At 43.2% G+C, this 18368-nt stretch overlaps 1 protein-coding gene across 5 annotated transcripts in view; it reads left to right on the top strand.

Annotated features, from left to right (window-relative positions):
- map3k12 (mitogen-activated protein kinase kinase kinase 12) overlaps window positions 1–18368 on the top strand; it is a 195297-nt gene that overhangs the window by 106629 nt on the left and 70300 nt on the right. For all 5 annotated transcript variants that reach the window (XM_039746839.1, XM_039746842.1, XM_039746843.1 and 2 more), the window contains exon 2: window positions 10688–11210. In XM_039746839.1, the coding sequence (XP_039602773.1) occupies window positions 10751–11210 (460 nt within the window). In that variant the 5' untranslated portion in view covers window positions 10688–10750. The remainder of the gene's footprint in view (window positions 1–10687; window positions 11211–18368) is intronic.

The following is an 18368-nucleotide window of genomic DNA, read 5'->3' as shown; positions in this document are numbered from 1 at the left end:
ATTGTGTCTTTTATTTTTCTATTCTTTAATATGTAAAGCACTTTGAGCTACTGTTTGTATGAAAATGTGCTATATAAATAAATGTTGTTGTTGTCAAGAGGGCCAGGTGGAATCTCCCATGAATGGTCTGAAGGAAAGCGAGGAAAAACAAAAATCTGTGCACTCTGCCTCATCCCAGTCTGATTCAGAATTGCCCTTAGTCAAGCCCTTTAGCTGCCTCCCACGCGTGTGACACATGGCAGAATGAGAACACTAACACGTCTTGGAATTCAAAAATGGGTTATGTTAAGAGTTCAATCACAAATTGTAGGAGTGTAAATGGTGTCCCTCTTGTTTTTTTTGTTTTTTTTTTTATTTTTGGTTTACGCTTCTTTATTCTTTGACTGCTAGTTAAGGAAAACACCACTAAGCAAGTCAGTTAATAAAATTAAGACCAAAGAAGTGTGTAAAATTAGCAGCAGTGAAGGCCATGTCACATTAGATGACTTTTGCAGTGATTTTCAGTTGTAGTCTTCATTTACACACTCTTAGCCATTCAGAGGCAGTTGACAGTGCACTTCGGGGGGGTCTTAACAGCAACAAAGGCCCCCTGGGTAAAGCAGTGCTCTTGGCCCCAGTTTTTGATAGCAAAACAGAAACCTTCAGAAACAACATTGAGACCCTATGCTCCAGGGCCCCCCAGCCAATGCGCATTGTGCCCATACATTAAGACTGCCTTGGGCTTGCTCCCGTGAAGGTGACCGTCTAGTGCTGGGGTGCCCACACTTTTTCGGCTTGCGAGCTGCTATTAAAATGACCAGCCTGAAATGATCTACCTACATTAAAAATTATATGTCAAATGGCATAGGGAGGAAATATGATAAACTAACGTTTTAAATTTTTTTTTTGAATGCAACGTGATCTACCTGCACTATACCTTTGCGATCTACCGGTCGATCGCGATCGACGCATTGGGCACCCCTGGTCTAGTGTGTCATACCCAATGACTGACACCAAGTGGTCTGCCACAACAGGTTTGATTTTCTCATTGGTTGGATGGGTTTTGGCACGCAAGAGCTGAGAACCAATGACCATTCAGCCAGCCAGGATTGTGCAAGTTCCCGGACCTCATAAGAACTCGCTCACAGTTCAGTTGACACAGATTACCTTCATAGTTCACTATTTCGATTTTGAACTCGTTCATTCTCAGTTCATTTTGTGTTTTTTAAGGAGTGAGAATAAATGACCCACGAGTTTACTTTTTTTAATTTTGCATGCCTAATATTAGGTTATTACAGTGTTCTTGAATAAAATACAATAATTCTGAATACTTTTTTTTTATTTAAATACACTTTATTGAGTTATACCCAGCAACAAACACTTATAGCCGAATATAATATCCTCCTGGTCAAAAAAGAGAATAAATAGATGCAGACCTACATATAAATTACCGCACTGTTTTCAACCGTGTGACACCAGGGTGTAGGTGAACTAACCTGTTACGCTGACGGTCAGAATTTGCGTCACATATTGCATGTCCAACGGGGAAAAATATAAAGTGGCCTCGCGAAGTACAACGTTTTCCTAAAAGCGAAAGCGGAGCTTCACCGCGTGCTCGTGTCAGCGGGGTGCAGCTTAAGCACAAGCAGGCAGACACAGACTGTGCCTGTTTGATTTGACGTTATTTTTTTCCGAATACAGATAAATGGCAAAACATTTGTACGAAATACATATTCTTCAAAATCCACTATTTGCGCTTATACCGTATTCGGATTCAGTTCCACCCCGAAATTACAGGGTAAGGATAAACGTTTCATTTGGACCTAAACCAGATCCAGAATGTCACCTAAACCTGAAGTAGCTCACGTTCAGGTTCTTCACTTGCTAATACGTTACGTTGAAAATCAACACAGCATATGATTACATCTTGCTTGAAGAAGGAGCCTCAGTTGCTTTGAAAGCTTGCATATTGTAAACGATTCATTTAGCCAGTTAAAGGTGGCATTTTGCTTGACTTCTCCTTGAAAGTCCAGATAAATAATATCATTTGCTCCACTTTGATTGTCTCCTTTTGCTGCTTCCTCATATAATTCCAGCATGTTGGTAAAACACGACCTCCATCTTCTGAGCCCATGCTGACTGTTCAGTAAAGCTCCTGTTCTTGCCATGTGCTGCTCAATCTTTCCCTTAATAATCCCATCCATTAATTTTCCTGTGATGCACAAAAGCTTACTGGCCTGTAGTTGCTTGGCTCTGCCCTGTCACCCTTTTTATATAACGGGATAATATTTGCCATTTTCCAGTCCTGTGTTGATCCCAAGTTCAGTCCTATGGCTGCAGGCTTTCATTCCAACAGTTTCCCAGATCAGAGGGACACTCTTCTGTCTCAGTAATCTGATTGTTTAGCAGACCTTTTTTTTCTTTTCTTCTACTGCATTCAGAAAAGTGTTCAAGAAAAATATTTGCATTTTGAGGACATTCAGAAATGTGTTTGTTTTGTTTGTTGTTTTAAACACTTAACTCTTCTGTTACCGTTTTTATTTCAATTCACCTTATTTGTGTGGCGTTTTCTCCCTAAAGTGTATCCAAATATTTCCAGTGAGTGAGGAGCCGTGCAGACACGGGTGCAAATGATATTAAATAATAAAGCAGAGCTGTTGCTTCAATTTTACTTACATTTGTGTGCTAAATAGTGAGAAAAGGTTTAACCTGGTGGTCCTGAAGTGCAGGACCACTTTAACTGCAGGCATTCATCCTTACCGGCATCTGCTTTTAACTGCACTCTGGCCTTTATTAACACAGGCTGTCATTTCCAAATTTCCACCTTTTTGTTTCAATCAGTGAATCCATTATTTACGTGTACGACATTCATCCATCCATTATCCAATCCGCTATATCCTAACTACAGGGTCACGGGGGTCTGCTGGAGCCAATCCCAGCCAGCACAGGGTGCAAGGCAGGAAACAAACCCCAGGCAGGGCGCACACGCACACACACACCAAGCACACACACGGGACAATTTAGGATCACCGATGCACCTAACCTGCATGTCTTTGGGCTGTGGGAGGAAACCCACGCAGACACGGGGAGAACATACAAACTCCACGCAGGGAGGACCCAGGAAGTGAACCCAGGGTATACCCACTGCGCCACCGTGCCGCCGTGTATGATGACATTGCTTGTTTTGGTTTTTTTTTTGCTTTTTAAAATGTTGGCCTTTTTTTAACACTCTGGTCATTTCAGCCTTTTCTTATTAATTTTGCTCACAAGTGAATTTTATACAGAAGTAGCTGTTTGCCTTTAGAATTCAGTGACATTTGCACGTGTCTGCACTGCTCATCACTACTCGTCAGGAAAAGGTGAATTAAAAAGAATGTTAACATTTAAAAATGCAAACATCTGAATTTTGCTCACATCATTGAACATTAGAACAATCTAGACGAGAACAGGCCATTCAGCCCAACAAAGCTCGCCAGTCCTATCCACTTGTTTCCTCCAAGAAAACATCAAGTCGAGTTTTGAAAGTCCCTAACGTCTTAATGTCTACCACACTACTCGGTAGCTTATTCCAAGTGTCTATCAGTCTTTGTATAAAGAAAAACTTCCTAATGTTTGTGTGAAATTTACCCTTAACAAGTTTCCAAATGTGTCCATGTGTTCTTGATGAGCTCATTTTAAAATACAAGTCTCGATCCACTGGACTAATTCATTTCATCATTTTAAACACTTCAATCATGTCACCTCTTAATCTTCTTTTGTTTAAACTGTAAAGGCTCAGCTCTTTTAATCTTTCCTCATAACTCATGCCCTGTAGACCTGGCTCTTCTCTGGACCTTTTCTAGTGCTGTTATGTCCTTTTTGTAGCCTGGAGACCAAAACTGCACACAGGACTCCAGATGAGGCCTCACCAGTGCATTATAAAGGTTGAGCATAACCTCCTTGGACTTGTACTCCACAGATCAAGGCGCTATATAACCTGACATTCTGTTAGCCTTCTTAATGGCTTCTGAACACTGTTGGAAGTTGATAGCGTAGAGTCCACTATGACTCCTAAATCCTTCTCATAAGGTGTACTCTCTATTTTCTGACCACCCATTGTGTATTCAAACCTAACATTTTTACTTCCTATGTGTAATTCTTTACATTTACTGACATTAAATTTCATCTACCAACAAATCTGCCCAAGCCTGTCTGCTATCCAAGTCCTTCTGTGATGATGTAACAGATTCCAAATTATCTGCTAATCCACCTATCTTGGTATCATCTGCAAACTTAACCAGCTTGTTACTTATATTCCTATCTAAATCATTTATATTTATTAAAAGTAGCAGCTGCCCCTAGCACTGACCCCTGCTGGTCACCACTCTTAACATTGGCCAGTTCTGATGAGGTTCCTCACACCATCACCCTCTGCTTCCTGTGTCTGAGCCAATTCTGCACCCATCTAAAAACATCACCTTATTATCATGGTATACTGGCATGTTTTCCTGAATGCAAACTTCTTCTTCTTCTGGCTGCTCCCTTTAGGAGTCACCACAGTGGATCATCTTCTTCCACATCTTTCTGTCCTCTCCATCTTGTTCTGTCACCCCCATCAACTGCATGTCCTCTCTCACCACATCCATAAACCTTCTCTGATGCCTTCCTCTTATCCTCTTACCTGGCAGCTCTATCCTTAGCTTCCTTCTCCCATTATACCCAGCATCTCTCCTCTGCACGTGTCCAAACCAATTTATTTCTGAATGCAAAATAAGAGCATTAAAAGACTTATCAAACAATTCGATCATTTAGGAGCAGGGCTGAGCAATTTATTTGTGAAGCTAGTTGGAATGAAAAGCTGCAGAACTGAACTTGGGAACTCCTGCTATTGAGAATTGCGTGTTGATCAGCCCGTGCAATTAAGAATTTCATTGTACTCCGTACGCGTCACAAAGGGGACCTTACACACGCACACAAAAGAAAGGCTCAGTGCTGTGCCTTATGAAGTAAAGCTTAGCCAGTCGCTTCATCAAACACTTTGTTAAAACAAACGCAGTCCATTTATGTACCCCAAGGCTTAACTGATGTCACACAACTTTATTTCTTTTTCCTGTGCACACCCCCATGAATAGTTCAGTTGGATTGGAGGACCGTATGTGAAATGCGGAATATCTGACAGTGCAGATGGCAGCGGGGGAGAACATGTGAAGAAGGACCCGTGTGGGGGGGTGCCATCCACAGACGGTCCACACATGCTCTCGAAAGACGGCGGCGGCGACGACGACACAAAGATACGGCAGCAGGGTGGCCTGGTGAGGTCTGTGTTTTTGTTTTCATTTCCTGCCAACGTTCTGTTGTCAATGAAAGGAGGCAGCACCCCCATGGGAGTGAGGGAAAGCAGATGAGAGAGAGCGCAAAGAAATCGGAAGGCAGCCATGGGACCCAGCTGCATCATAAGATAAAAAATGAAAACGCAGAATATGAGGCAGCAAGAGGAGCGCTGGGCCTGATAATTACTAGCCCACTGAGATTGGATGGTGAAATATAGCAAAATAAATTCAAAGTGTAACAACGCACTGCATCACAGAAGGCCAATTTTCTTTTAATTTGTGATCTGTTACCTCTTTCATTGAATTTATAGCTAAGATAAAACAGAAGTTCTCTCCCCTTGTCCACTCCAGCCACCCCACACTCACTGACACCCCTCAACCTTATGCATCTGCTCCAACCAACCATCCCACCACTGGTCACCTCCAATCTCAAAAACCAGATTGCCCCGAATTTTCACCCAACCCTCACCCATTGCCTCCAATCTTCCAATCAACACTCTATTGCTTCCATCCTGTCCAGTGACCACCTCACCCCAACCCGGTAACCTTTGAACGGAAGACAATTAACACTGCCTTCATCCCTTCTTTGGGCTGCCCCATCATGCTCCCTCCACTTCTCAATGGGATCAATTCCTTCATCCTCCAGGAACTGCCTGCATACTCTCGTCATATTGTTGTGCACCAGGAGGAACCCAGGAGCCACTGCACCAGCATAGGGTCTGTCAATGGGTCCAAGGATTTCATCCCAATACCTAATGGCAGTCAAGGTGCTGTTGTCTAGCCTGTAGAGGTCTGTGCATCCCTCCATGGATATGCCTCCCCAGGTATACCATCACTGACCCACCACCAAACTGGTCATGCTGAACGATGTTACAGGCAGCGTAATGTTCTCCATGGCTTCCCAGACCCTTTTATGTCTGTCACATGTGCTCAGGGTGAACCTGCTCTCATCTTTGAAAATCACAGGGCACCAGTGGTGGACCTGCCAATTCTGGTATTCTATGGCAAATGACAATCGAGCGCCATGGTGCCCACTAGAGGCCACCCTCATGAAGTCTGTTTCTGATTGTTTGATCAGAGACATTCACACCAGTGGCCTGCTGGAGGTCATTTTGTAGGTTCTGGCAGAGCTCATCCTGTTCCTCTTTGCCCAAAGGAGCAGATACCGGTCATTCCTGCTGATAGGTTAAGGACTTTCTATGAGGGTCCCTGTCCAGCTCTCCTGGAGTAACTGCATGTCTCCTGGAATCTCCTCCTTGCCCTTGAGTCTGTGCTGGGAGACACAGCAAACCTTCTGGCAATGCCACGTATTGATGTGCCTGCCATCCTGGAGAATTTGGACTACCTGTGCCAGCTCTGTAGGGTCCAGGTATGGCCTCATGCTACCAGTAGTGACACTGACCGTAGCCAAATGCAAAATAAGTGACAAACAGGTGAGGTGGGAAAATGTCAGTGGCCTCCCTCCACCTGTTACACCTTTCATTCCTGTTTTGGTGGTCGTCTCTTTGTTGCCCCTCTAGTGCCCCTCTTGTTCATTTCATAAACACCAAAGCAGCTGAAACTGATGAATAACCTCCTCTGCTACTTAACTGACCAGATCAATAAGCCCAGAAGTTTCATTGACATGATGCTATACTCGGATTAAAAAGTGTTTCTTTTATTTTCATGAGCAGTATATAATGAAAATTATATTAGCTGGCCAGTATGGTGGAGCAGTGGCAGCGCTGGTGCTTTGCAGTAAGGAGGTCAGGGTTTGTGTCCCAGGTCCTCCCTGCATGGAGTTTGCATGTTCTCCTTGTATCTACTGTATGTGGGTTCCCCCCAAAGCATTACATGCAGGTTATGTGAAATGGCGACACTAAACTGGCCCTGGTGTGTGATTGGGTGAGTGCGTGTGGTCACTCTGCGATGGACTGGCACCCTGTGCAGTGTTTGTTCCTGCCTTATGCCCATTTCCACCTGGGATAGGCTCCAGCAGACCCCCGCAACACTGGTCTGGTTTAAGCAGGTTAGAAAATGACTAACATATGTTTGCCTTAAAGGATTGTGGTTTTCAAGACAAAATTATTTCTTCACAATCATGTTATACATTAACTTAATGCATAAAAACTTAATTTCAAACTGAAGCATATTTTATACACTTTTAAAACTAGCCAGCCCACTCTTGTGTTTTTAATGGAGAATATGGGTTAGGATAATGCAAAGCAATGCGTCCATGTCATTTTAGGAAAGCGAAACAAAGAAAAAGCAAACCATTGTGAAATTTGACCATTTGACAAGCTGACTGGCTGTGTACTTCACTTCATTGCTCGTCTTCCTCCATGGTGCTCTTCAGAAAGATCTCGCCAAATGCTATTTTTGACAGTTGAAGCCCAGATGTGAATGTTTGTCTCTGTTCTGTAGACAATTAGGAAATAATAACTGAAAACAATCACACTTACCTTAGCTTATATTCTTTAACTGTATTTTGATTTCATATATTTTGTTAAGGAGAAATTGTCTTTTCACAGCAAAGGGTCAGCCATTGTACAGTGCCCTGGAGCAATTTTCAGGTTAAGGGCCTTTCTCAAGGTCCTTACTGGCTGTAGTGGGATTTGAACTGGTAACCCTTGAGAACATATTTCACTATTTCACCAAGATGTTGCCTGCTGCAGATAGATATTGCTAGATATTGAGCTGGCTGTAACATAGAAATGGTTCTCATTTTCAATTTATCTTATCTGGCTCAGGGGTCACCAAACCACCATGGCTGCAGGTTTTCATTCTAATCCTTTTTTGTAATGCGTGCCCTGTTTGTGCAGCTAATTAACGTCATTTGATTTCATTTTACTTAACTTGTTTTTTAAAGATTTGTTCCCCTGATTTTCTTCATCATTCCTCTGAATTGCTTCATTTCTTTCCTTAAATGGCATCCAAACAGAAATGAATTGTGAAGTGAGTGAGCCAACAGACGTCCAAGTCAGGGCCTCAAACTCCAACCAGTTTCACTCCAACTATCTGCTTAATGAGGTGCCAATTCTTGTTGTTAATTAAACTCGTTCTTTAATTCTGTGGTTTGTTGCTGCTCACATTGTGTAATAACAAACATTTCTGAAATTGTTGATTTTCTCTTTTCTAAGAGTACTGTTAAAATGTTGTACTTTAGACAAGGGCGGCACGGTGGCGCAGTGGTAGCGCTGCTGCCTCGCAGTTAGGAGACAGGGTTTGCTTCCCGGGTCCTCCCTGCGTGGAGTTTGCATGTTCTCCCGTGTCTGCGTGGGTTTCCTCCGGGTCGGTTTCCTCCCACAATCCAAAGACATGCCGGTTAGGTGGATTGGCGATTCTAAATTGGCCCTAGTGTGTGTGTGTGTGTGTGTGTGTGTGGGGTGTGTTTGTGTGTGTCCTGCGGTGAGTTGGCACCCTGCCCAGGATTGGTTCCTGCCTTGTGCCCTGTGTTGGCTGGGATTGGCTCCAGCAGACCCCCGTGACCCTGTATTCGGATTCAGCGGGTTGGAAAATAGATGGATGGATGTACTTTAGACACCAGTTGTTTTGGCTCATTTTGTGTCTCATTATTGTTTGTCTGCTAATTAAGGAAAAAGAAACAATGAAGGAGTCTGAGTCTTCAAGAGCAAGTCAGTTAAAATGAAGTTAAGAAGTTAATTAGCAGCAATAACAGGTCACTCATTAAGAAAAGGGTGAGAATGAAAACCTGCAGCCACTACGGCCATACAGGACCGGGGTTGGCGACCCCTGAGTCCTGTCTAGTATGAAGATAGTGAAGCTAGGGTGCGTTTTCCACTTCCCATTTATGTTTGTTAACCAGTATTGGGTGATTATAACTCAAATGTTTCTCATTTAACATAGTTATATATATCAATCAGAGTATCAGAGGTGGGTAGTAACGAGTTACATTTACTTGAGTAACTTTTTAAAACAATTGTACTTCTAAGAGTAGTTTTACTGCACCATACATTTTACTTTTACTTGAGTACATTTGTGAAGAAGAAGCGCTACTCTTACTCCGCTACTTTGGGCAACACTCAAATCGTTACTTTTTTTTCCATTAGATAAAGTCTGACAGACAATTTTCAATCTGCTCTGTGTAGCTCACACTGTCAAGTTGCACACACGCCTTCCATTGCGTCTCCAGCTCTGACGTGAGGTTTTGGATGTTCCCCAAGTCAAGGCGCTGCAGCTTTGAGGAAAGACGTTGCATTTTTCATTTGAAACCATTAACTGAGCTAATCATATTGATCGTGGTTTTCTATTTACCTTGCAGCTGTAAACTAAACTCATTCAACATGTTGGTCAGATCGGAAAAAATGCCAAGTCTAGCGGCCATTGACCGTCATTAAGTTGCTTGTATTCTGCATGTTTAATGACAAGGAGAAACTCCTTTTTCTCCGGCCAGGGGTCTTGAAATCTCAGCAGGAATTTCTCCCTAGCCTTCTACCTCAATGAAGGCATCTTTTATCATCTCTCCATCTTGGAAGGACTTCTTATGCTTAATGATCGAGTGACTCACCCAGACCGATGCTTCGGTGTGTCTGCCTTTGCTTTTAAATTCAGCCGAATGAAAAATGACGGTTGTCCGATTAACTGCGATTTTAGTTCCCTCTCCGTTCTCTTTCTCAGATCGCTTTTCGGAAAGGAAGTCAGTTTCGTAGATTTTATGAACAGTTCAAAAGTGCCTTTCCACATTTTCCTTCTTTGTAATAGCACTGATAGATTGACAGATCAGACAAACGCACTTCGATTCTGATATTATGAGAGGAAAAAAATCCTCTTCCAATTCCACATCCAGCCCATAAACAGCATTTTTTTTTTAAATCCCTTCTTTATTCGATATAAATTAGAAGGCTAACTAGATTACAGTAGCTAGCGCGTTTGATCGTGCGTGCAGGATGACCAGTGTGTTAGATGAAAAGAGATCTCAGACTGGCCACCCTGTATGTCAATCAAGTGGCAAATGCCATAGGAAGGAAATATGATAGACTAACGTTTAAAAAAATTATTTTGAATGCAACGCGATCTACCTGCACTACCTTTCTGATCTACCGGTGTATCGCAATCGACGCATTGGGCACCCCTGGTGTAGACGGAAAACATCTACCATTTGTCTTCTCTAGATGAACTTGTCCATCTGGTGTTCTAACTGGATATGCTGTCAATGCTCTCTTTTGCCAACTTGCCACACTGGCAAGCGTTTTTCATTTTCCATATGACTTCCCTATAGTTAGTCATCCATGTCTGGGCTTTCGGCATCCAATTCATTCAATAACTGGATGGTCAGAATTGCCTGACACACATCACATTATGTTATCTGAGTTGTCCTTCTTGATATCTGTTCACTATCAGAAGCATGCCACCTATCTCACCCTTGTCTTTATCTTTTCTTTTTTTTTCCTCTCTTTCAGGATTGTGGACTTCTTTCACTATTGACTCCGGCACTGTGGGGGTCCATATGAGCACAGCTGCCGATGGCCTGCATCCATGAGACCCGAGCTCCCTCCCCTTCACTCTCGGGCTTCAGTACACCTCTTTCGGAGCCCCCTTTCCGCAGGCTAGATGACACCCCAGCCTGCACCCCAGAAAAGGACCTGACCCCTACACAGTGTGTGCTACGCAACGTTCTGCCTATTGACTCAGGGGGCACAGGTTGCGGAAACACCTGCAGCCACAGCCCAACAGCCAGCGATGAGCAGACGGAGCATTTTGCCAACAGCGTGCTGAAGCTACATGAACATGAGTCGGGTGGCACAGCTGGGGCAGAGGCAGGGCAAAGTGCAGAGTGTGGGGCCGGGCGGTACCAGGCAGACGATGTTCGACTTCAGTGCCAGTCAGGTGGGGGATTCCTGGAGGGCTTGTTTGGATGCTTGAAACCCGTCTGGACGATGATCGGAAAGGCTTATTCTACGGATCATAAGCACCAGGAAGAGGGTGAGTTGCTTGAATATGGTGGGCCAGTCTCATCCCACATTCACAGTCTGCGGTTCCTGTGGAGCTCTGTAGGGGTTTGGCAGGCTCATTTTATTACTAGTTGTGCACATTTCTACATTCCCCATTGAACTTCAGCATCAAGCAGTTTACAAATAAAAAAATTCATTACTATTGTCAACTGTAGACTGGGGATTCTAAAACCTTTTAATCCGAGAACTTTAAAAAGACAATCAGTACCACACTCGGACTCAAGAAGAGGATTATTACCATAATGACAGCTGAGCCAAACACAGACAAATAAAAATGGCAATATAATTACAAAAAACAGCAAATACTTGTGTTTCCCACATGAATATTACTAAAAGAGTAAAGTAAAAGGCAAACCTATTGTTAATAAAAAATAATTACCTTTTAAAATGGAATAGGCTCCTGGGATATGTTAATGCCCATTGTCAGCTTTAGTAAAGCTAAGAGAAATCTGTATTATGATGATTTCTAAAAGGACAGTACGAATGGTCGCTTAGTAAATGGGCTTATGGCACTCTTCTCTAGACTTTCTCTAGCGCCGTTATGTCCTATTTGTAGCTTGGAGACCAAAACTGCACCCAGCACTCCAGATGAGGCCTCACCAGTACATTATAAAGGTTGAGCAGAACCTCCTGTGACTTGTACTCCACACATCAAGGCGCTATATAACCTGACAGTCTGCTAGCCTTCTTAATGGCTTCTGAACACTGTCTGCCAGTTGATTGTGTCGAATCTACCATGACTTCTATATCCTTCTCATAAGGGGTGCTTTCAAGTTTCATACCTCCCATTGTGTTTTCAAACTTCACATTTTTGCTTCCTATGTGTAATTCTTTACATTTACTGACATTAAATTTCATCTGCCACAAATCCACCCAAGCCTGTCTGCTGTCCAAGTCCCTCTGTAATGGCTCAATGGATTCTCGATTACCTGACAATCAACCTTATCTTGGTATCCTCTGCACACTTAATCAGCTTGTTATTTATTTCTGATCCATATCATTTCTATATATTATAAACTAGCTGCCCCCCCATGGCTCTGCCCGTGTAGTAGTGAAACAGGACAAACTTGAAAAAAATCAATAAAAAAATGAAAAATAAATGTAATAATTTGTATTGAGAAAAAATTATATTGATAGCTTTTGTATACGAGGGCCTCTTGATATACAATATTTTTGTTTTTGTTATTAGGGTTGAGAATGTAGCTGTGATCTCTTTAGCAAAAACATAAAAAGTCTGCAAGGTATCTCTAGCCAAGCAGAAGGTAGGCACGCTTCAATGTCCAACATTGGCACTGTATCTGATCGTATTCAGCTCTGACGGGAGAGCGTCCCTCGCGTGGGGAGAAGAGCACGTGGCCGTGATATCTCTGCCAATCAGCAGGTACACTCTACGACACACGTATCTCTGATCTCTCTTTCTCTCAAAAATGTCAAACGTTATTCTTTAACAATCTCTAGATGATAATGTCTGCTGAACAAACAGGTATCGCTAGCTTATTGGCGGCATGGTGCACTCCAACACATGGCGACAGGTAGAGCGACTCAGTAAAGGCTGGCGTGTGAGTGAGGAGGGCCCCGCTCCCCTACCCTCGGCCCACAGCCGCTCTCTCGGATTCTCGCAAATAAATCGGTACCGCAAGTGCGACTTAGCGCGATGAGAGACGTTGCAAAATCAACCGGAATGTTCAAGCAAGTTATATTAAAAAAAACCCGATCTAAATCCGTTAAGTAGTTCTCTCATGAAAAGTGGGCAGATATACAGACAGACAGACAGACAGACAGACTTTGGATTTTATATATATATATATATATATATATATATATATATATATATATATATATATATATATATATATATATATATATATATATATAATATAGAGATATATATATATATAATATAGAGATAGAGAACAGCAGCCCCCACACTGACCCCTGCTGCTCACCACTCTTAACATCAGCCAATTCTGATAGGGTTCCTCGTACCGTCACCCTTTTGCTTTCTGTCAGTCAGTCATCTTCTAACCTGCTTAGTCCTGAACAGGGTCGCGGGGGTCTGCTGTAGCCTATCCCAGCTAGCAAAGGTAAGAGGCATGAACAAACCCTGGACAGGATGCCAGTCCATCACACAGTGGACACACACACACACCCCAATTATACACCAGGGCCAATTTACAATCTTCAATTCATCTAACCTGAGTGACTGTATATGCAGTTAGAATATAAGAACATATGAGGATCATGTTAACTGTACAGCCAAAAGGTACAAATCCATTTAAAAGTGAGGGTTCAACACCACAGCATAAGCTCACCATGTTTGTCTCAATAGAATTCTGTGCTGTCACCTTTCTGAATATCCGAGATGCCTTTTTCTTCTTCCCTGAGGTTTTCATCTTCTGTATCCTTACTTCACTTCCATACAGTGCCTTCAGAAAGATTTTCAACCCTTTACCTTTTAACATATACGCTTTATATCAAAATCTTTCAAATTCACTTTGTCCCTCATCAAGCAACATGCAATATTTCAGAACCACAAAGCGAGAACAGGATTTTAGGACTTTATAAAAATTTACCAAACATAAAAAAAGCTGAATTATCCCATTGACACAAGTATTCAGATCCTTCATTTTCTCCTGATCATCTTTGAGATGTTTCTTTACCTTGTTTGCAGTCCACCTGTGGCCAATTCAACTGACTGGACATAAGGTAAGTCACCCACCTGTCTGTAGAAGGTCCAATGGTTGACGATGACCAAGCCATGAGGTTGAAGGAATTTCCCACAGAGCTCAGAGACAGCAGTGAGTTGAGGCAGAGATCTGGGGAAGGCTACAGCACTGATGGGTCCCAAGAGCACAGTGGCCACCATATCACTAAAATGGAAGACATTTGGAACAACCTTGACTTTTCCTAACTGCACTCTGCTGATCTGAGCTTTATGACAGAGTGGCCTGACAGAAGCCTCTGTTCAGTAAAGGAAACCTAAATCCTGCTTAGAGTTTGTGAAGACACACCTAAAGGACTTTGAGTCTGTGAGAAGCAAGATTCTCTGGTCTTATGAAACCAACACTGATCTGTTAAGCCTCAGTTCTAAGCATCTTTTCTGCAGGAAATCAGCCACCACATATCACCTGTGGCACAGCATTAGGATCTAGGAGAGGAGTTAGCGTTGCGAAAAAGCTGAACAGAGCAAAATACAGAGCTGTCCTTAATGAAAATCTGCTTCTGAGTGCTCCGGACCACATGCTCAATGAAGCTAAGCACAAAGAAAAGACAACACAGGAGTGGCTGAGAAACAAAAGTGTAGATATACAGTACTTGAGTGACCCAGCCAGAGCCTGGACGTACCCAGTCAGACATTCCCAGAGAGACCTGAAAAGAGGACGGATGGAGACCGTCGGTGGACAGCTGACAGTACAGTGATCCCTCCTCGATCGTGTAGGTTGCGTTCCAAAACCCCCAGCAAAAGGTGAAAATCCGCAAAGTAAAAACCATATGTTCATATGGTTATTTTTATATATTTTAAGCCCTTATAAACTCTCCCACACTCTTATAAACATTTCCCGCATAGTTATAAAGCATAAACCTGTGACGATGTGAGTTTGCTTCACGGCTGGGCTTCTGGGAGTCCTTGAACCCGTCACCATTGATAATGTTACCAATAAGCTCGGCAGTGAGGCACAACAAATGGAGCAAGGGGATGGTGCAAATGTGCTTTTACTAAAATCAACAACAACAAAACAAAGTCCAAATTAAATAATTTAATAATTAAATAAATAATCAATAAAAACAGTTGTGAGGTGGAGGTTTAAAAAAACACAGAAGAAAGAACAATCCTTTAAAACGACGACAAGGTTAAAACAATGCTGGAAGCAGTCCTTTAAAAAAAATCCAAAGCCCGGTGTCTTTTACCTGGCGGCTCCCCTGCTTCTCCCATCAGGCTTCTCAACAGGAGAGTCGCTACCAGCAGCTGGCCTTTTCTCCACACTACAGATCTGGAGGCTTCCCTATCCCTGGCTTCGGTTGCACTGTCCAGACCAAGACTTGGCTTCCCTAACGACCAGGACACTCACGTCAGGGAATTCACCGCCCAGGCCACCCGACTCTCGCTACCTCCTCTGCCTGACGCGGCCGGCCATCCTACTATCGGTCACTCCCGTTCCTCCATAAAATCAGCGGCAGTGACCACTTCCAACTGCCCTAGGTGTTGGCCAAATACCCCTGCTAGGGCTCAACTGTCCAGCTGCCTGCCTGCGAGCCTTCACTCGCACCGTCTCTCTCTCTCTCTCCACACTGCTTGCTGCCTTCTCTGCGACCTCCATCTTTCTTTTTCTTTCCTTTTTTCTTACTTCAATATTTTTTTTCTCCCCTCTCAGCCCCCTCACTCTTCTATTTTTGAAGAGGACGTGGTAGCTGTTGCAAATCAGCAGCCCCAAGCACAATCACGGATGCAGACAAATTCTCACCTGTGCATTTAGGCGAGAAACGCCTACATCACGAATCATCCCAGGAACCGCTTCAGCCACACTACCACACCCCCTTGCTAAGCCGCAAGTGCGCCGATTATTTATTTTAAAAGTGGTCTCTTGACGTGAGCTGTGGACCCGCTATACCACAAAACCCTTTATATTCTCTTAGATATTAGGTAAGATTCGTTGAAATTATGTATGTAATACACTGTTTATATACTATGCACAAACATACGTATCGTATATCATTGAGGAGTTTTATTTAATATGCAATACAGTTTTAAACACATTGTAATTGATTAGGTAATATAAAAATAAAAAAAATCTACAACATGTAAATAGAAGTAAAACCTAAATGTTATTTTAAAGATATTGAGCATCTCCGATATCGCATGTTACAGCCATTACGATAGACAGGCCACCAGCAATAAATATGTACAATGCAAGAAAAATTGTATAAAATGTGTGTACAGTTACACTAAACATACATACATGTACTAAGTACGTAGAAAATTAGTTATGGGTACTCACCAACAGTGACATGACAACTTGTCCGATAATGATGACATAAATGTTACTGCACAACAAAGGAGAGCGTTACAGCTCTTCTAAAGGAGCCTTCTCAGGTGACTGCGTAGCACCACGGTATAGTTGTTCCCTTCCTTCAACATATCCAAAACTTTTACCTTTTCGGCAATCTTTAGCATCTTTCATTGGCGCTTGGGCACGGCCCCTGAAGCAGCAGCAGGAGCAGATCGTTTTGGAGCGATTAACGAAGAGCTTGACTATGCACAAAAGAGCACAAAAGTTAACTCTTTACACAGCGAAATACGTTGATGCTGAATGAGTAAACGAGATGCTGGCTAACACAAAGCGGAATCGAATGCTGCTCTCCATCGCTGAGCCAATCAGCACCCAGGAACTTAACTGCATGTTCTGATTGGGTAGCTTCTCAGCCATCCGCCAATCGCGTCCCTTGTATGAAATCAACTGGGCAAACCAACTGAGGAAGCATGTACCAGAAATAAAAAGACCCATTGCCCGCAGAAATCCGCAAAGCAGCGAAAAATCCACGATCTATATTTAGATATGCTTACATATAAAATCCGCGATAGAGTGGAAGCCACAAAAGCCAAAGCGTGATCTAGCGAGGGATTACTGTACTTGAGAAGATCTGCAAGGTAGAATGGCAGAAAGTTACTGAATCCAGGTGAGTGAAGCTTGCTGCATCAAACACACCTGTCTGTAGAAGGTCCAACAGTTGATGAATGACCAAGCCATGAGGCTGAAGGAATTTCCCACAGAGCTCAGAGACAGCAGTGAGTCGAGGGAAGGCTAGGAAGGCTACAAGCACTGATGGGACCCAAGAGCACAGTGGCCACCCTATTACTAAAATGGAAGATGTTTGGGACATCTTGACATTTCCTAGGGCTTGCCAAGCGGCCAGAGTGAGCAATTGGAGGAGAATGTCCATTGTAAGAGAGGTGACCAAGAACCCAAGGCTTTATGACCGAGTGGCCTGACAGAAGCCTCTGTTCAGTGAAGGAAACATAAATCCTGCTTACAGTTTGTGAAGACACACCAGAGGACTCTGAGTCTGTGAGAAACAAGATTCTCTTGTTTTATGAAACCAACACTGATCTGTTAAGCCTCAATTCTAAACATCATTTCTGGAGGAAATCAGCCACCATGTATCACCTGTGTAAACCCATTTGAACTGAGAAGCACGGTGGCACAGCATTAGGGTCTAGGAGACGAGTCAGGGAGCAGAGCAAAGTACATAGATGTCCTTAATGAAAATCTGCTCCTGAGTGCTGCAGACCTCACGCTCAATGACCCTAAGCACAAAGAAAAGACAACACAGGAGTGACTGAGGGACAACAAGGTGAATATCCTTGAGGGACCCAGTCAGAGCCTGGACTTGAACCCAATCGGACATTCCTGGAGAGACCTGAAAAGAGGCTGGATGGAGACGATCAGTAGACATCTGACAGCGCTTTAGAAGATCTGCAAGGAAGAATGGAAGAAAGTTCCTGAATTCCAGGTGAGTGAAGCTTGTCGCACCAAACCCAAGAAGACTCCAGGCTGGAAATCAAACCCAAAGTACAGAGAAAAGGGTCTGATTACGTGTGCCGATGGAATATTTCAGTTTTTACTTGTATTCAATTTTCAAAAATTCCAAAAATCCTGTTTTTGCCTTGTTATTCTGGGGTACTAACTGTTGCTTGATGAAGACTAAAAAGAATTTAAGGTGGCATCAAACACACATTGTGAACAAAGTGAAGGGGTCCGAATACTTTATGAATGCACTGCAAATTCAGATACAAGACATATGAGGGTCATGGGGGAAGGGTTATGCCTTCTAGAACAATCATGGGTAGCTGCCACCTACAAGCCCCACCTCTTATCCCACACCCCGCCCCCACCAAAATGTAGAACTGTAAAGAATATTAAACTCCTTTCCTCCCAGGCCCCTTTGTCTAGCAGATGTTTATTTCCATGGAGGGGAAAGGGGGTGACCTGAAAGGACGTCACTTTTATAGATCCCCTCAGACTAGACCAGCTGGCACATACACACCAGCACTCTGTGCTTGTCTCGCTCCAAGCTGATCACATCTTTAGTTAAACCTCCAAACTGCCCTACGCTGAAGCCGCTGTCGCAG

The sequence above is a fragment of the Polypterus senegalus genome, chromosome 3 (assembly GCF_016835505.1).
Source record: "Polypterus senegalus isolate Bchr_013 chromosome 3, ASM1683550v1, whole genome shotgun sequence".
Classification (NCBI taxonomy): Eukaryota; Metazoa; Chordata; class Cladistia; order Polypteriformes; family Polypteridae; genus Polypterus; species Polypterus senegalus.
This window is presented reverse-complemented; position numbering and strand designations above follow the sequence as displayed.